This window comes from Phocoena sinus, chromosome 5, assembly GCF_008692025.1.
Source record: "Phocoena sinus isolate mPhoSin1 chromosome 5, mPhoSin1.pri, whole genome shotgun sequence".
In the NCBI taxonomy this organism is placed as follows: Eukaryota; Metazoa; Chordata; class Mammalia; order Artiodactyla; family Phocoenidae; genus Phocoena; species Phocoena sinus.
The window spans coordinates 50572-70472 of NC_045767.1; the positions used below are offsets into that span (position 1 = coordinate 50572).

General features: G+C 51.0%; 1 protein-coding gene across 11 annotated transcripts in view; it reads left to right on the top strand.

Annotated features, from left to right (window-relative positions):
• The window catches only part of PIGG (phosphatidylinositol glycan anchor biosynthesis class G), a 40905-nt gene that overhangs the window by 8040 nt on the left and 12964 nt on the right, over window positions 1-19901 (top strand). For 9 of the 11 annotated variants that reach the window (XR_004349963.1, XM_032632346.1, XM_032632351.1 and 6 more), the window contains exons 3-10: window positions 701-910; window positions 2206-2394; window positions 3312-3453; window positions 10307-10519; window positions 14270-14487; window positions 14647-14928; window positions 16053-16510; window positions 18778-18969. Coding sequence is in view for 10 of the 11 variants with exons in the window: in XM_032632346.1 (XP_032488237.1) it covers window positions 701-910; window positions 2206-2394; window positions 3312-3453; window positions 10307-10519; window positions 14270-14487; window positions 14647-14928; window positions 16053-16510; window positions 18778-18969 (1904 nt within the window). In the remaining variant the exon portion in view is untranslated. Of the gene's footprint in view, window positions 1-700; window positions 911-2205; window positions 2395-3311; window positions 3454-10306; window positions 10520-14269; window positions 14488-14646; window positions 14929-16052; window positions 16511-18777; window positions 18970-19901 lie in introns of those variants that run through there. The other 2 variants (XM_032632354.1, XM_032632355.1) reach the window with 2 other exon arrangements.

Genomic DNA, 19901 nt, shown 5'->3' on the forward strand with positions numbered 1-19901 from the left:
AGGTTGTCAGCAAACTCCAGATCATGGAGACCCACGACCCATTTAGATTCTGGTAAAATGAGGGAGGTGGTTGACTTTATAGCAGAAAGGTGTGAAGACATGTCGCACCCACCTGCTCCTCCAAGAAATTACGGTGCTGAGTGGGGCGGGGAGGTGGCCCCACCAGCATCCCTGGGCGAGTTTACTGCGAGGATTCCTCAGAGTTCCTGTTTAGGGACCGCTTTCCTCCCTGGGTGTGTGGGAGGCTGCTCTTTCTCTCGGCGGGTGGGGGGACAGTAGAATGGCTGGGTTTCAGGATCAGTGTGTGGAGTTTGCTTGTCACATGAAGCAGATCTGAAGCTTAGATGAGGACCTGACAGTGGGTTTGGGTATACAGAGTGCATACCACCCTTTGCCATTTGTTTCATTTCTTATCATCCGTCACTGCTTTTTTGACCACAGCCCTCTAGCTACCCCACGGCCTCCTCCTTTGTCCTCTCATCGGCTGAAATATGGTCAGTTCTTCACTTACTGAGTTTGCTGGTTTTGCCAAGAATCTGTGTAGCTTTTCCCCCTTTGTCCTAATACTGGCCCAGCCTTCCCCACTGGTGTTGCTTTAGCTCTATGCTTGCCTCTTGCATTCGTTGGAATCACCTTCTGTGCCTGTTCCCACGCTGTGCTTGGATTCTGTGGTCTGACCCCTGAATGCTTCCTTCTGCAGGCGTTGATGACAGGGAGCCTCCCCGGCTTCATCGATGTCGTCAGGAACCTCAATTCTCCCACACTGCTGGAAGACAACGTGATCACACGAGCAAAAGCAGCGGGGAAAAGAATCATCTTTTACGGAGATGAAACATGGGTGAAGTTATTCCCAAAGCATTTTGTGGAATATGATGGAACAACGTCTTTTTTTGTGTCAGATTATACAGAGGTCAGTTTTTAAGAAAAATGTATCCTATGAGACAGAGCCTGGTACCCTCTAACAGTGAGAGGCAACGTTTTTTTGTATGTGGCTTTTATCGATATACTGAGAGTAGTATGGAGAGATTGAAAAAATTGTTCCTCCCATAATCAGCTACAAGCCAGGACCATAAACCCTAATGCAAGTGTGAGCATAGTTCTCTGAGCCCAAAGCCCAGACCGGGTGAGCACCCACTGATGGGTACCGGGGGTCGGGAAGGGCTTCCCAGGAGGAGCCCCTCAGCCGGAGTTTTGACAGGTGAGTGGGGCCTTAGCAAGTGGACAGAATGGGGTGGCAGAGTCTGCGAGTCAGAGCCTGAGGTCCCCACGGTCTGCCTGGGATCCTGCCTTGCTGCTGTTCTCCTGCGAGGGCGGCAGCATGAGGGCAGACATGAGCTGGGCGAGCCTACCTGCTGCGGAGAGCATCGGCCCTGTGCTGCGTGTGCAGCGTCCGACAAGGAGATTAGACCCCCCCACACCCCGCCCCGTGTTGGCCCTGGGGCAGAGGGAGGCCCGCAGGGCAAAGGCACCGTCTGAGCTGGAGTTGGATGGACCCCTTCGCTTGGCCCGAGGGAGCGCCTGCCGTCCTGTTACACCGACACCCTTTGCCAAAACTGACCGTATAGACACAGCAGTCACTGACCACCCTGTGTGTGACAGCTCAGAAGCACTTGTCTTCGTAGTAGATTCTCCAGGGGGAGGGAGGGGTCAGGGCTGAGCTGGCTAGTGGCTCTGTCAGGGGCTGTGTGGCTGGGAACCGCTGAGTGTGTGCCTCTTTCCTCCCCAGACAGCCTTCTCCTAGGACACAGGCACACGTCCCCAGCTTCACCCCGCTGGTTTCTTGAACTCTGGGCACTGTCCTGCCTTAGCTAACTGCCCTTAGCCCTCACTTGCCTCGTAACAGCCTGGCACCCATTTAACTTGGTTATCTGGTCAGCTTTAGTTTAAGCTCCAGTGGTGATCCTGAAGAATTGTTTTGTGAGAACAGCCTTTGTTTGTTTAAGTTATAATATGTTCTATCCATAACTTAGAGACATAAAAACAATATTAGTGAAAGCTTAATCTAATGCAAACATTTTTTAAGACAGTTTTTATTTTGGGGGCTGCTTTGTTTGGTGTTTTGGTTTTGGTCTTTTCAAACTCCCATGAGTCCTAGTACCTAAAATAAGCCCATAGATTTAAAAATGACCATATCACTTTTCCTCGCAGAGTGAACACCAGGGAAAGCAGGGAGGCTATTCATATGTACTCTTTTTCCCTTTAAAGGTGGATGATAATGTTACAAGACATTTGGATAAAGTATTAAAAAGGCGTGATTGGGATGTGTTAATCCTCCACTACCTTGGGCTGGACCACATCGGCCACACTTCTGGGCCCAGCAGCCCGCTGATCGGCCGCAAGCTCAGTGAGATGGACAGCGTCCTGATGAAGATCCACACCTCGCTGCTCTCAGAGGTGGGCCAAAATGTCAAGGTGCCAGTGTTTCCTAGAAGAAATGTAGCTTCTAAAGTGAACTGGGGTGACCTTGTGTGAGCTTCATACCTACCATCACTCAAGCAGCCTTCACCTACAGAGCACGTGCCGTGTGCCGGGCACCGTACCCAGCAGCCCTGCAGAATAGCGGCTCTTAATATCTCTACCTGTTCATCCAGCTCATGTTTCCTGGAGGGCTTCTCTGTCACTGTTCCTGTCTGGGCATTTGTGGAGCTTAATCTCTAGCCAGGAGGGAAGAACAGGAAGCATAATCAATGAGTACATAGGTATTCTAGACAGTGATCGGTGCCATAGCAGAACGTAGGGCAGGAGGAGGGCACAACATCTGAGAGAAAGGCTGTAATTTTAAACTGCGTGGTCAGAGCAGTCGTCCTCAAGGACGTGGGAGACGTGAGCCGAGACTTGAAGGGCAGGGGTGCCGCCGCGCCATCTGTGAAGGTGTATTCCAGGTGCAAAAGCAGCAAGGGCAAGTCAGAGCCTGTCAGGTACATGCAGGGGCAGCAAAAGCCACTGGCCAGAGCCCCAGGGGCCAGGGGCAGCTCTGTTTGACAGATAAGGAGACTAGGGCATGAAGAGCAATGTGCCCAGGCGCCCATAGCTTGGAAACGGCAAAGACAGAAACCAAACCCTGATTCTCTGCCCTGAGAGGCCTAACACAACCCTCCTGTGCTCCGTGACCTCCATGTGATTCCGTTTGTTTTATTTATGACATTACTCGACGTTGACCCTTCGATCTGACTATAAGCTCATAGGTTAAAAAGAAAAGAAAAGAAAAATTGAGGAAGAGCTACTATTTACAAAGTAAAGGTGAAATCTGAGAACACATGATCTTCTCCCCAGGCTGGGTTCAGCTGAAATGTATTTCCTTTACCTTATAGGAGAGAGAGACTCTGTTACCCAATCTGCTGGTTCTCTGTGGTGATCATGGCATGTCTGAAGCTGGGGGTCACGGAGCCTCTTCTGTGGAGGAAGTAAACACCGCTATGATCTTAATCAGCTCTGCATTTGAAAGGAAACCTGGTGAGAATTTGGGAATGTTTAACACTCTAAAACTGTACTTTATTTCTTTGCTTTCTGTAGTTTGATTTTAATTTTAAAAACCATTTAACCATTTTTGGAAGCTGTGTAAGTTTGAAAAAAAAACCCTGAACAATGTGAGAATGAAAACTAATGGGACAAGGGCCAGTCAGGATTTGGAGTGTACGTTTCTTGCCGATTCTTAAAATACAAATATTCTTTTTGGGAATTGTGTGCTATGAACGTCACTGCCTCGATATCTGGAACTGTTAGTAAAAAGTGCCAGTGGCTTAGAGACATCTGAAGTGCATGTATGAATTGAGAGAAACATAAAAATTTTAAGTTAAGAAGCAGTATCCGTTGTCTGAGACTATATGTTGAACGGCAACGTCAGCGAGAACCACAGGAGCAGGACTGAGTAGGACTGAGGGCCCACGTTCAGCGCTCAGACACAGCGCAGCTCTCCAACCCAGACACACTGGCGCCCTCGACCAGCACAGACCTGTGCACAGCCTCCGCCCCCTCACGTCGTCACACGCAGGCAGCCAGCTCACCGGCTGTTTCCACACTGGACGCTCTGGCTTCTCTCGGGTGACCCTTCAGCACCGCTCGGCAGTGCTGACCCCTAGTCCTGGGACCTCCACGTTTCTGGTCTCCCTCTACCTCTCCCTCTGCTGTCCGGTCTTCTTTGCTGGCTTAGCCTCCTTGCCCTGGCCTTTTTTCTGGACTGCCTTTGTTTCATTCTGCGTTCACTCCTGAGATGATCTCATCCACTCCCATGGTTTTAAATGCCATGAATAGGCTCACACGTGTCAGATTTATCCCTCCAGCTGTCTCCCCTTTTCCAACCTCCAGACTGTCTACTCCACTGCCTGCTGATGCCTCCGCCTGGATCTTCCACAGGCAGAGCAAACGTGACTTCACCTGCAATCTGCCCTCCCTGTTTCCCCGTCAACAGATGGCGCCATTCACGCGGCTCTTCAAGTTGGAAACGTGGGCGTCCACCTCGGTCTGCCCTCTCCCTGCTCCTCGCGTGAGCCCAACTGCCCGGCTCCCAGCGCCCACACGTGCCACCTTTCAGTAGCTGAACCTCGGATACAGTAAAACTCCCGCGTGAGACTTCTCGCCTCCCTCACGGCTTTGTCTTGAGCCACATCCTTCACTACTCGCTGAATCCTGACCTCTCCCGCAGGTCCTCCAAGTGATAACTTCCTCACGCGCCCGACCCCGTGCTCCTCAGCCCCTCAGCCTGCTCGTACGCTCGTCCTTGGTCTCAGCCAAAAATCCAAACCACCTTCCTTCCGGTCGTCTCACAGTGCTCGTGTATTCTGCCGTCATCCTTCGCGTGGTTTGTAGTCACAGCCTGAATCGTGTGGCTGCGTCCATCTCTCTCCTTGCCGTGCGCTGCGCTTGGGCAGAGCAGAGTCTGTTTCACTCATCACTGTGTGCCTTGGGTCTCAACATTGCCTGGCATTTGGCGGACGCTGAAAACTTCTTTTATGGAGTGAATGAGCCTTCCACTTGAGTAGGGATTGGTTGGGGAGGAAGCTCCACCTGTTTCCTTTTGTCTTTTTACAGCACCGCCTCTTGGGTATCTGACCTCCTAAGGTATAAGTTTTTGGCTCTTGTAACCTGAGCCTTTCCTGGCTGCCCAGCTGGAGCCTGCCTTCCAGTGAGTGCACGCAGTGCCCATCAGAGCACTGGCCTCCATACGCCCGACTTTCTCGCTCTGCACGCCCAAAGCAGGATCCCGTGGGGCTCCTCTACCTCAGTGAGAGCCCCAGGCCAGAAACACATCCATCTGTCCACCCATGCAGCAGAGGGGTACTGAGCGCCCACGGTAGGCTAGGCGCTGTGCTGGCGCTACAGACAGGGAGCTTATAGTCTGGGGGGAGAAGAGACAACTAAGCTGGCGTGCTTTTATTACAGGAATGTTAGGGTTATTTTTAACTAAAGTGCTGATGTTTCATTGCTCAGATGGGTATTTAAGGATCTCCTCCCTGGGAGGCCTGACACATCTTCAGATAGGAAGGGCCAGGGCGGCTGTGCATAGGAACTGCCTGCATGGGCTGCTTACGCGGCTGACCTCAGTGCCAACAGTGAGTCTGAGCTCTTTCTTATTTTGTTTACTTGTTTGTTTGCTTTAAGGGTAGTTATATTGTTTTGTCATCACGCTTGTTTTTTGAGCCTTTTAGTTCATTCAGAGTTGGTTAGCCATCGTCATTGTCAATTTTGGGACATATCACCTCTTTAGTGGTCACCCCCACTTCCCCCAACCCAGTAACACACCCACCCCAGCCACCGGCAGTCACTCATCTACCTGTCTCTACAGAGTTGCCTCCTCTGGGCATTCCATGTAATAAATGTAGTGTCTAAATGGTCTTTTAATAAATGGACCATGTAATAAATGGTCCGTGTGACCAACTTCTTTCACTAGGGTAATGTTTTCAAGGTTCATCCACATTGTAGCAGGTGTCAGGACCTCATTCCTTTCTGTTGCTGAATAATATTCCATCGTACAGATGTACCACATTTGTCCATCCATCCGTCCATCAGGTGATGGGTTGTTGCTACTTTTTGGCTATTATGAATGATGCTGTAGATAACATTTATGAACAAGTTTCTGTGTGGACATGTATTTTCTTATGGTGTCATTTTCTTTCTGTAGTACAGCTTCGCTTCTCTTCACCTGTGCTGTTGTTGTCAGATACATTCCATTTCTATATGTTGTAGGCTGACAACATATATATATATACACACACACACACACACACACACACACACACGTATGGTTTTATATATACATATATATGGTTCTATATAATTGCTTTGAAATTTAAGAGAAAAAAATGTATTTATGCTGTCTTTTATAACTATATTACAATTTCTGGTACTCTTTGCTTTTTTTTTTTTTAAACTGGATCCAGATTACCATCTGGAGTCACTAGCTTTCAGCCTGAAGAGCTTCCTTCAGGGTTTCTCGTAAGACAGGTTTGCTAGTGATGAACTGTCGTTTTTGCTTTTTTAGTCTGTGGATGTCTTCATTTCACCTTGACTTTTTGAAAGGTCGTTTTGCTGGATGTAGGATTCTTGGTTGACTGGTCTTTTTCTTTCAGCTCTTTGCATGTGCTGTCCTACTGCCTTCTGGCCATTAATCTAATTAGGTTCCCTTCTTTCCCTCCTTGTCTTTCAACATTTTTATTATGTCCGTTAGTTTGTGTTTGTCCAACTTGGAGTTCATCGAGCTTCTTGGATGTGTCGATTCGATGTTTCCCATCAAATTTGGAAGATTTTTTGTCTGTTTCTCAGGTTGCATAATTTTTATCAGTCTGTCTTTAAATTTGCTGATTCTTCTGCCAGTTGAAAATCTCCTGTTGGGCCTTTACAGTGAATATTTCATTTTAGTTATTATATTTCTCAACTTCAGAGTTTCCATCTGGTTCTTTTTTATAATTCCTGCCCCTCTGTTGATAATCTCTATTGGATGGCACACTGCCGCCACATCTTCCTTTCCTTCTTTACGCGTAGTTTCCTGCCGCCACACCTTCCTTTCCTTCTTTACGCGTAGTTTCCTGCCGCCACACCTTCCTTTCCTTCTTTACGCGTAGTTTCCTGCCGCCACACCTTCCTTTCCTTCTTTACGCGTAGTTTCCTGCCGCCACACCTTCCTTTCCTTCTTTACGCGTAGTTTCCTGCCGCCACACCTTCCTTTCCTTCTTTACGCGTAGTTTCCTGCCGCCACACCTTCCTTTCCTTCTTTACGCGTAGTTTCCTGCCGCCACACCTTCCTTTCCTTCTTTACGCGTAGTTTCCTGCCGCCACACCTTCCTTTCCTTCTTTACGCGTAGTTTCCTGCCGCCACACCTTCCTTTCCTTCTTTACGCGTAGTTTCCTGCCGCCACACCTTCCTTTCCTTCTTTACGCGTAGTTTCCTTTAGTCCTTTGAACACATTTACGATGACTGCTTGGAAGACTTTGTCTGTTAACTCTGACATCTGGGCCCTTCCCAGGAAGATTCTGTTGCCTGCTTTTTTTTCTCTTTGAATTGTACTTTCCTGTTTCTTGGCATAATTGCTTGGAGTTTTTGATGAAAACTGAACATTAAATACTATATTGCAGTAACTCTAGCTACTGCTCCCCTCCCCTCCAAGGGCCTGTCGTCATTGTTTGCGTGTTGGTTTGTTGATTGGCTGGACTGCTCCAGGGAAGCCTTGACCCCCACGTGTAAAGTCTGCTGTCGTTCCCGTGAGGGCACCGCGCCCTGGGAGCCAGCGGAGCTCTGTGACGGTCACTTTCTGTGGCGGCTCTAAGTTGTTGTCTCTTGCTGCCACACCCACCCGGCTGTTGGCTCCCCTCATTGCAGGATGATTGCTGTCTCGTTTTCGACAATTTATAATCAATGTGCTCTGCAGTCTGGTCTCTTACTATTTGGGCCACTTTGCAGAAGTCATTTCGAGGCCAGTCTTTGAGTCTCTTCTGATGCCAGGGGAGCCCTTCTTAGCTGTCTTTTCTCCCTGATCCCCTCTGGTAAACTTCCAGCTGGCCTGTGGTTTAACCTGTTGCTCTCATGAAGCTGCCGGCTTCCTCTTAGTTGCTTACCTCCAAAACCTTCATAGTTTTCAAGAGCATCCTTAGGCTTGAATTCCCCACATTCTTTTTAAAGTAATGTCAGTTCTTGTTGATACGTCTCTAAGTCTCTTTTAATTTATAGGTCTCCATCCCCATCCTCTTTTATTATGATTATCTGTTGAAGAACCTGGTCAGTTGTCCTGTGGAGTCTCTCTCTGCATTGTCTGCTAACATGTCCTTTGCTCATCCGGTAAATCCCACCTGACCTGGAGTCATGAGCAGATTCAGATCCTGTTGGTTTGGTTGCTTTGGACCAGACTCTTGCTAGCAGGAGGCACAGAGTGTCCGACTTGTCTGCTGTGTGGTGATGTCAGTAGCCACTGATGCCCTTGTAGGGCCACTAATTCACTAGAGGTTACAAATAGTGATGTTTTAATTCTGTAAGTCCTTTTTTTTTTTTTTTTCACTAATTAGCCAAAATAATTCAGTAAAGAGAATCTTCCCCCATCTACTTTTTGGTTCCCCAGCATTACCATTTATATAAGAGAGAGGAGGTCACTGATGGCTTCTTCTTCCCCGTTAATTCCCAGTCTCAAATCAGTGAATTAGTTCACCATGACTTCACTAGCATGCTTCAACTATGACCAATTCGTTTTTGGTTTTTTGGGGGGACATTTTGAACTCATGGATTTAAGCTTATTTGTTTCAATTCACTATAGATACTATTTAGTATTATCTAATATTCCATTTGTCCCATGTTTGGGAACTGGGAACATCTTCAGATGACCTCCTGAGTCCTTCTGACCTTACAGTCCCAGAGGCCTTAGTATCTCTGAGGGCTCTGTTGCTGTCTAGTCCGAGCAGGTGTCCCAGCCGCTTGTGCACAAGCCCTTCCCTGGACCTGAAATCAGCTGCTTCTCCAAGATGCCCTGGTTCCTTTCAGTGGAAAGGGGTCTTTGAGAACCACCGTCTCACAGCTAGCAGCGCTCATGCATACTGGCTTACTCATTTCTGTACAAAGTGAGGAAATCTCTTTAAAATAAAATTGATCTTGAGTTCGTATTGATAACTTGCCCTTCACTTCACTGCTGTAAAATTACCTCCTGAGATCTTTCACCTGTGCTGTCTTCCTCCCGAGCTTAGAATCCCGGTTGTCAGTACCCTCGGATCTGACAGAGTATCGTGTGAGGCCCTCAGTAGTCTCAGCACAAGACCAGCACCATCACTAATATCAGAGCAAAAGCAATTTAAGGTGGGGTTTTTGTTTTGGGTTTTGTTTTGTTTCAGATCAAAGCACCTAATGTAAGAAAATTCTAGAAGAAAACAAATAATAATGTTGGGTGGAAATGTTCTTCTGAGTGAACCCAGAAGCCATCAGTAAATGGTTGGTCAAGAAAAGGTTAATACATCTCATCAGATTAAAAAGAAAAATTGTATACAACCAGAAATTGCCACAATCAAAGTAAAACCTTTATAAACTCACACTAGAGTGTCTAAGAGACTTGCACTGGCACTGCCTGTCCCGGGTAGACTCTCCTGGTGACCCCCCAGCCCCCAAGACCTGCATTGTAGCCTCTGAGGTCTGTGGCCCAGATGCTCTCTTTACAGATGACAAAATTCTGAGTTTCTTGTCCGAAGCCTCCCACTGGATGGTGGCAAAGCAGGAGCCTGAGCCCAGTGTCCTGACGTCACACCCGTTCTCCTGGCAGGAATTCGGAGGCCGGCCAGCCACTGCTGGGCCTTGGACTTGTTGGTAGGCAGTGTCTCGCTTGTCAGAGTTGGTTATGGAACTTGGCCCAGCTGGACCCAGCCTTGTTCTGCTGTCCCCAGTAGAGGCACCTGCCGCTGCTCAGGGCGCGTGGAGAAGTCTGCCTCAGCTTCCCTGTGGGGCTGCGTGGACTTCTCTGACTGCAGCGGGGCAGGGCCGCCAGAGATCCACCCTCACCCTCGTTCAGCAGGGTGACCGTTGACCTCACCAAAGTGAACATCCCTCGGCATCCACCCCACGCTGTGAAATGCACGCGGTGTTGAGTTTCCTGCGTCAGTGCCTCTCCCGCGTATTGTGTGCTGCTTTTTAGGGAGGCACCAGGCTCCGCAAAAAATGAGGATTCAGTGTTTTTACTGACGTGAAAAACAACCATGTGGTTTCCGTCTGAATCTACACAGGAAGGACGGTTTGAAGAGATGGGTGGTTTGACTTACGTTACTTGTAGAAGGTCAAATTGAGGAGTGACCACCATCACACGTGTCCTAGAGCCTGTCACTCAAGCCGTTTTCTTTTTTCTAGGTGACGTCAGACGTCCAAAGTATATTCAACAGACTGATTTGGCTGCAACACTGTCAATAGGGCTTGGTCTGCCGATTCCAAAGAGCAGCATCGGCAATCTTATATTCCCAGTTGTAGAAGGAAAGCCAATGAGGGAACAACTGAGATTTTTACACTTAAATACAGTACAGCTTAGCAAGTTGTTGCAGGAGAATGTTCCATCATATAAAAAAGGTAAGCCGGTTAGTAGCCGCTAACATCTGTTGTGCTGTGTGTGTGTGGTTCCATTGCGCCTGCTGTCTTCCTGATGTCCCCGTCGCGTGCACTACAGCAGGCTTTGACTGTGTGTTCCTTTTCATTAGAACCCTGACTGTCACCATTAGCAACACCCACAGATGCAACCATGCAAGTCAAAATCTTTCATAAATTTACTTATTCAGCAAGTGCTGAATTTTTTTCACTAAGTTCCTGTTTGGCCAGGGGCTGTTGGAAGGACTAGAGACACAGCAGGAGGAGAGCTCTGCCCTCGTGGAGCTTATCATCCAGAGCGGGGGAGAGAGAAAAGCAACGACAGCTGTCAGATAGTGATGGGCGCCTTAGGAAAAGGCTCAACCAGGGAAGGGTGGGGATGCAGGTGGGTGAGGGCCACTGGGGCAGGTTGGCCTGGGAGGGAGCTTGTGGCAGACGCAGAGTCCTGTGGTGGGGATGTGCCTGCACAGTCAAGGAGTGACCAGGGGCCCGAGTGGCTGGAACTGGCAGAAGGCAGAAGGCTGAGGGCCTTTTGGACATTGAAGGGGCTCTCGCTTCCATTCTGAGTAAGTGGGGAGCTCCTGCAGGTGTTGTGCAGAGCTGAAACCTTCCACTTGCATTTTCAGAGGCTCTCTCAGGTGCGCGTGCGGAGGGCTGTGCTGTGCGGCAGCAGAGCCAGGAGGCTGGTGTGCTACTTCAGTGCAAGGGAGGGAGCGAGGGCCCAGGCAGTGGGATCCGGGACAAATGGTTGGTTCTGGGTCTGCTTTGAAGGTGGGATTGGCTGATGCACTGGATGTGAGGTGAAGCAATCCAGCGACATAAGGAGTGACTTGGGGTTTGCAGCTGAACAGTGAAAGGATGCAGTGAGCATCACTGAGGTGGGGAAGGCTGTGGGAAGAGCGGGCTTGCAAGGCAGGGTGCTTGTGTGTGTGCTGGGGGGCCGGGGCGGGGTCAGTGTCCACGAAGCCAGTAAAGAAAGAATTTCAAGAAGGAGAGAGTGAGCAGATGTGTCGAATGGGGTTCGAGGTAAAATAAAATGAGGAATTGAGGGGACTTCCCTGGCGGTCCAGTGGTTAAGACTCCACACCTCCACTGCAAGGGGCATGGGTTCGATCCCTGGTCCGGGAGCTAAGATCCCGCAAGTCACGCGGCGTGACCAAAAATAAAATGAGGAACTGAGAACCGTCCGCTCATACGGCAGGTGAGGTCTCAGCAACTTTGCTGACAGAGCGGTTCACGTGGAGACGGCCTGGCTGGCGTGGGTGCAGGTGAGGACCAGGGACAGGGCAACGGTCTGGCATCTGAGGTGGATGGGGCCCGAGCGGGGTGTGTCCTTAGTTTTAAGGACTGCGAGAAACTAGAGGGTGTTTATATCTCTTTTTTTTTTTTTTTTTTTTTTTGAGGGTGTTTATATCTTGGTAGGACAGCTCCCCAGGACCATACCTTCAATCAGTTTACTTTGACCCATCCAGGGACGTCAAGGCTAATGTTTGACGCTGGGGCTGGGGCTCGCTGGGAAATGCAGAGGAGGTCACCTCCCAGTTTGAGGCAACATTTGATGGGATATTGGCAGGTCTGCCTACTTGAAGTGGTGGGGTACTGCCCAGCGGAGTGAACGCCTGTGGGTTTGTGGGGAGATGTAAACTGACCTTGAGTTGGTTGTGGAAGACACACCCTGCCATCGGGGAGTGGTTGGGAGCCAGATGTCCGGGGCGTGGGGAGCACAAGCTCTTAGATCGTGAGACAGCCTGGCCAGCAGCTCTGTCAAAGGTGAGGCCCGACCACCGTGCACGTTTCAGTGCAGACCAGAGGCAAATAACGTATGAGTTTGGTAGCTTTTGCAAATCTGTTGTTGTTGGTAGTGTGTGTCCTTTCTCCTGTACTAACAACCAATAAAAATGAAAACCAGAAAACGGTGGGGTCGTTTGCTTATTTCAGGGATAGCAGGGTAGGGAGGATTGAGCACTGCAGTGGCTGTGGCCGTAATGAGCCTGTGAAATAAACAGAGGCCAGTCCCCGGAACGAGAAAGCACCCCCAGGGCTTCACACCCCCATCCAGGATGTCAAGGCCTGCCATGATATCCACCCCAGTCTGATGCAACTCGCTCGTCTGACCACTTTTTGGTCGTAGTGTCGGCTGTTATCACCTTTGGACCTTTGCATGTGCTCTTCCTACTGATTGGATGCTGTTCTACCTGTTCCACAGGTTAGTTCCTGGGCATCCTTTACATTTTAGCTTCACTGTCAGACCTCGCTTGTCCCCCACACTCAACCCCATTCTTAAGTCAGTTCCCTTCCCGTTACCAAGGGTCTCTCACTGTTCCGTCTATAGTATATTTTCCCTCCGTGGTACTTTTCACTATTTGTAGTTTCACGCATGTGTGACAACCCCGCTGGATCACAGACCCACGTTGTCAGGACCTATCCTGACGCATCTCGCGTGTAGTCAGTGTTCAGCCCATTTTTGTTTGGACGCATGCACAGGTGCCCCCCGTGTCTCTGGGACTCTAGGCGGTGGGGTGCAGACACAGGTGCCCCCGTGTCTTTGACTTTGGGGTGGTGGAATGTAGCAAGTACGGGTACCAGCTTGGATCCAGACTTAGACCCCAGCTCTCACCTGCCTGCCCATGAGCGGGTGTCTGAGTTGCCTCCTCTCTGAAATGGACGTCTAACCTTTCCAGTCCCATAGGTCACTGGGAGAGGACCTGAGTGAGGGCTTAGGGTCGTGCCTGCCACCAGCACTTGGTACAGGTCAGCTGGCTCCAGCAGCAGTGGTGGGGCTGCAGGCATCGGGGCCCATGCTCAGGGGTTGTGCCGTGAGGATGCCGGGCTATGATCAGGGAAAGCGGGGTGGGGGCACTGCTGGTGGGCTGGGCCAAAGCCCCTGAAAGGCATGGCCCAGACCACCTTGGAACAGCTCTGCTTGAAGTTGAAAGAGCTTGTTAGGTACCAGGGAGTCTTGGGAGAGAAGTTCTTGCTCTGCCGACCAGCCGAGTTACAGTTGAGTCTGGTCCAGCCCTGAAAGGAAGGAAGGCAAGCCCCCTGGCCTTGGGCGGCACGCCACTGTCATCCCCAGTGGGGAGCCAGCTGCAGCCGGGGCTGGGCTCCATCCACGAGCCATCACGCAGCCCTGGCTTTATGTCGGCCGTGGATCATTCAGCCGGTGTAGTGCATGGGAGACATAGCTCAGCGTTGTGGTAGGAGGGCTGGGAGACTGCCATCCCTTCCCAAAGAAGACTGGTGAAGAAGGGGAGCAGGTGAAAGAGGGGCGCTGGCAGTGAGAGGCAGGAGGGGCCGGCCTGCCTCGGGGAGGGGCACACGGTGGAGCGGGTGTCAGGCCCCTGCCTGCCCCGTCCTCACCCAGAGCGTGAGGGTCGGAAGGATTTTGTAGAACTGAGGGCTCTCATGCAGTGCATTCCTGGGACGTTTTATACTGCACCTTGAGGAAGAAGAGTGGAGAGAGAGAAGGGGGAGGAGGCGGGCCGAGCGGCGCGCAGAGGCTGCTGTCCGTGGCGTGCGCCGAGGGCTGGCGGGCAGGAGGGACGCAGAGGACAGGCTGGCTTCATCCGCTGTTGGGGTGTTCCCGGAGGTGTTGGCGGCCACCGCCCCCGGAGTCCATCTTGGCTAGGTGTCAGGCTCTGCCATGTGCCGTGAATAACTGAGCGCCCTGAGATGACAGTTACACGTGTACGTGCATGTCGGTGATACGTGTGTGTTGCCTTTTCTTCTCGGCAGAGCCTGGGTTTGAGCAGTTTAAAGTGTCGGAAAGGTTGCACGGGAACTGGGTCAGACTGTACTTGGAGGAGAATAGCTCAGAAGTCCTTTCCAACCTGGGAAGCAAGGTTCGCAGGCAGTACTTGGACGCGCTGAGGGCCCTGAGCCTGTCCCTGAGCAGACAAGCAGCCCAGTATGACGTCTACTCCATGGCGGTGGGGACCGTCCTGGTCCTGGAGGTATGGCTGCCTGTGCAGTGTCGCGGCTCCGCTGTTAAACTGGGCAGCTAGCTCGGCCGGGATCGGGTAGTTTAAAGGACGTAGAAAGTTTCTAGAAAAGCGAAGGGAGAGCCCCCTGCGTGGTGGAGTCGCGGACGCCACCGCTGCTTCCTGTTGCAGGTCCTCGCGCTGCTTCTGCTCAGCGGCCCCCGGGCACTGAGCGGCAAGGCCGAGCTGGACGTCCCTCTGCCGTCGCCCGCGTTCTCTCTGCTCTGTTACCTGCTGCCCCTGGGCCTCGCAGCGCTCCACGTCACCGTGTGCACCTCCGCAGGCGGAACGTGCTACCTGTGCAGCCTCCCGTGGCTGACGGCAGGCGGAGTGATGGTGCTGATTTCCACACTGCTCTGCGCAGTGCTGTCTGCTCTCACCGGGATGTTTGCCGGCGGAAAGCGTCTGAGTAAGGTAAGGCCGGCTTTCCAGATAGGCTGTTCTTGTTACTCCAGCTGATGAGACACGGGTTAAGCCCCTGGTGCGTACCAGGCATGGTGCTGATGGGGGCCGAGGAAAGGGCCCACCCTTCATGGGAGCCGACAGGACGTGCTCACAGTGGCTGGTCTCCCGGGTCCCTGGGCATCCCGAATTGACATGCTCAGACCTGTGCTATGAGGTCTCATGCCTTCCTTCTCAGTTAGAAAGACATGGTCCCTGGGACTGTAACCAGGGGACTGTCCAGAGCGGCTGGCACAGAGGGACAGGCAGCTGGCTGACCCCGCCCTCATCCTGCCTCATAAAATGCAGTTTCCTCTTCTAGACTGATGTTCTCCTTTAGAATTCTTGCAGCCTTTGGCCTCTGACACCTTCATTCATCAGCTGCTTGTGGTGGCAGGGTGGTGAGAAAGAGGTGGGCAGTCCCAGCTGGTCCACAGTGCCTAGAGCCCGAGGGACCCAGTGCAGTGACTCGTCACAGGGCCACAGACGCCCCCCCCCCAACCTGTGTGGTGTCGTTTACCACACATATGTCTCCCCGCTGGAGCATGGGCTTCCCTAGAGCAGTCTGATTCTCCAGGGCCTGACCAGGCTCACAGTATCAAGCTCTGTCATGTACTAGCTGCACGCAGTTAGTAGAACAGATATCGAGTAGTACTGAATGACGGCCATGGAGTCCTCATTTTACTTTAAATGCTTTAAATTAGTGTATTTAAGGGCTAGTACTGTGATGCCAACCGCTGTAATGGAGACTCTCTGGATTTCTGGAGGGTTCTTGGAGAACTTAGGTGTCTGGTTCGGTGGAATATACCCTTGGAGCTCTTTGGTTTCCAGTAGCAGGCAGTGGCTCAGAGGGCAAGGACAGGCTGCAAGGAGGGTCCGGCCTGGACTGGTGGGCAACGCTGCAAGCTCCGGCACTGCCGAGACTGCTTGGGTCCAGACAGCTTCAGTCTCCTTGTCGCTCAGCTTAGGACTTGCCGTCCGGGGAGGACCGCCCTGCTGTTTCCACGTCCTATGAGCGAAAGCTGTAAGCTCGGGCAGCAAGAAGATGATGTGCTGTTCAGATTTTTCCCTTATAAAATACATTTTCCTTTTTACAGAATCTACCTCAGTGCAACTCAAGGTCGTCAGAATTAGATCTTCTCATCTTGCTGGGGACCGTGGGCCACACGTTGAGTCTGGGCGCAAGCAGCTTCATCGAAGAGGAGCCCCAGACGTGGTACTTCCTCGTCAACACGCTGTGTCTAGCTCTGTGCCATGAAATCTACAGAAACTGCTTTCTGGGAGACGACTGTGCGCCTCAGTGTTGCCCGCACGCGGGAGAGGACTTTGACGGGGTCGCAGCGGCCCCACAGGGCAAGAGCCCTGGCCCTGACGTGTGGGAGCTCGACAGAGCATCCAGGCACCCCTCTCCCCTGGGAGTGCTCAGAGGCCCTGAAAGGTGGATGGTGCTGGCGAGCCCCTGGCTGATTCTGACCTGCTGCCGGCTGCTTCGGTCACTGAACCAGACGGGTGTGCAGTGGGCCCACCGGCCTGACCTGGGGCACTGGCTCACCAGGTGAGGGCAAAAGCTGTGGCCTCGGGCCAGACCCTCCATAGGCCTGTTTTTCATATTCAGGATAGAAATGGTATTTGAGATCTGAAGAAATAGAAAACTAACCCATGATTTGACATTGAGAGGTGAATTTATTTGAGGCTAGCTTGATAGTTTGGTTTTTTATCGCTGAATCCCTGTAAGTGTTCATGTTTGCGAACCTGTGAATTTGAAAATGATCACTGAAGCAGGATGTCGTCTGTCACTCGCTGCCCTGTCCCCGATGGTGCGAGGCTGGGGTGACAGGCTGGCAGGGCCTGTGCCCAGGAGCCCTTGGGAGAGTGGCTTTGCCTCCTGTGCTTCCGCCCTTCTCTGTCCTCCTTCCTCTCTTCCCGCCCCCAGGAAGGGCAGCTGCGTTGGTTGGAGCCTGTAGGTGAGCCTTCAGCCTCCTCTGAGGCCTCTCACGAGTGGCTGGGAAATGTAGTAGAAAGTATAGCAGATACAGAGGATTGAAGTACAGAGAAGAAACTAGGACAGAAAAGACCAACATTTGGTTATATCATAAGTTTTACTCTCTGTCAGTGAAGGCTTAGAAAACTAAAGTATGGGAACAGTGAAATGAAAGAGTGTTTCCAAGAGTGACAAGGGTCACTGTCGGATCGCTGGGAGGAGCTTCTGTAAGAATTGTCAGCAGGAAGCAGGACTCAGGAAGGTCGTAGACACGTTCCTAAAGGAGGAGGTGCCAAAGGAGAGAACAGGAAGTGCTCACTCCTGCTCGTGATTCGGGAACTTCAGTTAGATAAGAATGTGCGGTTTTATACGTGATGAGGGAGGGGACAAAAACCCAGGCTTGGCGAGCACCGGGGAGCCCTGGGGCCACACGCTGGCACAGTCCTTTTGGAAGATACCTGGAATTATACATCAAAGGCCATAAGATTGTTTATTCCTCTGGCCAAATAATCCTCATGATAAATTTCTCCCAAGTGTTAACAATACTAGCAAACCTTCGGCAACCATGGTAGTCACAGGTAGCGTTTTTCCGGTTCCTGCTGTGTGCCCACTCATTTCATTTTCACAGCAGCCCTGAAGAGAGGGCGCTGGCCCGTCTGTGCTTGGGGTGTGAAAGCAGAGGGGAGCCGAGGCAGCACCAGGCGGAGCCAGAGCACGTGAGGATGAGAGCGTGCTGGGGCAGCACAACGACCTCACTTCTTATTTTCCTGGGAAGATCTGCTGATTTCCACCCACAGATGCACTAACATGGCGTGCAGGGATGCCGCCACCACCCCTGGCCCACTCTCCAGGGTGCAGCTGTGCCCACTCCTGGGTCTAGACCCACCCCTTTCCATCAAGGGCGCTCCCTTCCCGCAGCACGATGCTCCCTGTCAGTTGGTAAAGAGGCTGCAGTTTCGGTGATTCCTCCTCCAGGGCAGAGCCTTTGAGAGACGCCCAATCACCATCTCTATGCTCCATTTTCCATTTGTGGCAATTAACAATCCAGGATCTGCATGGAACATGCAGCTTACAGAGCAACAGCAGAGGCCCCAGCGTGGCCCCCATCACCGTCTGCCATTCCCGGGACCCGTGCCCTGACACTGGCCTCCTTTCCTCTGCATCTTCCCAAGTTCGTCTTTCCGCGTGGCATATACACGCCTTGGCTTAACGGCTCGTGAACACGTGGGCTTCGTGAGTGTGAGCTGCAGTGACTAGAACGGGAAAGAGCCCTGCCTTCCCAGGGCTCAGCTCGCCGAGGTGGCAGGGAGCGGTGGGCAAGGGCCGGGCAGAGAGAGGGCCCGTGACAGCCACGTGCCCAGCCTCTTCACCAGGTCTCCCCGCCTGGGAGGGGGCAGACGCTCCTGCGTGAGTCTGTGTGCACTGACGAGTGAATGGAAGAGGACAGTGCCAGGATGTGTGCGTCTCCCGTGAGTGGGCGCACGCTGGTAAATATGCAGTTTGCACACACCCTCACCTGTGGTTGGGGAAAATGAGGCTGCCCCAGAAAGGGGGCACCAGGAGAGCCAGCGGGCAGTGTTGAATATATCGCTGCCCTGGCCAGTGCAGAGCTGATGGTAGCTACCAATTGTGAATGAGCAATGAGAGACTGGGTTAACGGCCCTTTATTTGTTCTACTTTAAGAACCTCTGTTTGAATTTAAAAAACGAAAAATTTTCTTTTTTGCTTTTCAGGAAAATGAGCTCTTTTTACTACAGTTCTTAGAAAGCCACTTGGTGTAGATCCATAATATCACTAGTTATCCTTGGTAGTAATTTTTGGCATTTTACATTTCATTTCAGCCCTGATCATAAGGTTGAACTCTCTGTTCTGGCCGCAGTTTCCCTCATCATGATTTTTGTGTTGGTTCAGAAGAGGTGCTCCCTGGCATCAAAAGTGGCCATGGCGTTTGGCCTGCTGGGCATCTATTGCTACAGGGTGGCCATTGGAAATCTGCTGTTCCCATGGCAGCAAAACAACAAAGACATTTCAAAGTAAGTGTACTGGCAGACACAAGCATTTGTTTTTAGATCTGTTCTAATGTTTTATGTACTAAAAAGTGCCATGCAATCTTGAGAACATTGGAGTTTGGTCTTTGTGAATTGTGATTTTGTCAACGGTTACTGACAATGCCTCAGTGAACCAATTCTGTTAGCCTCTTTTTTTGATAGGAGAGAGACGAGTAACCTGGAACAAAGGTCACTAAGATTTATTTATTTTTTTTTAGTAAGGGATTCTTTAAAAATAAAGAATTTAAAGGATTCAGTTTTGCTCCATCAAGAAGTAACTAGTAATGAGGATAATAACGAGTGGATGCTGCCTAGGAGTTGGAGGGTGAAGCATGCCAGAAAACCAAACTTTCCCATAACTTACGTGAGTTCCTGGAGCGGGGGGCTCATGGTGATTGAATCGTCAGTACCACTTTTTGCATGTCAAAGTGGCAGCTTTTTTGTTTTTAATGGTGATGTGGGCTGGGGTGGGCAGAGCCTGTTCTGGAGGGCTGTTCGTAAAACGTGTTCAGAACCTTGACTTTGTCCAACCCTCTGACTTGGGTGTCCTCTTCTAGAATTTATCTCAAAAATACAACCAGAGGTGAGGCGAGAGACTGGGATACGGGCATGCTCTCTGAAGCATTACCTTACAGTTGCACAGAGTAAAAAAAACAAGGTAGTTGGCCAACAGTAGTGGGTAAGCCTCGGAGTTATGGTTTCAGGTCTTACATTTAAGTCTTTAATCCATTTTGAACTTATTTTTGTGCATGATGTAAGAGAGTTGTCCAGTTTGATTCTTTTAAACGTAGCTGTGTAGTTTTCCCAACACCATTTATTGAAGAGGCTGTCTTTCCCCCATTGTATATTGTTGCCTCCTTTGTTGTAGATTAATTGCCCATATAAGTGTAGGTTCATCTGGGCTCTCTATTCTGTTC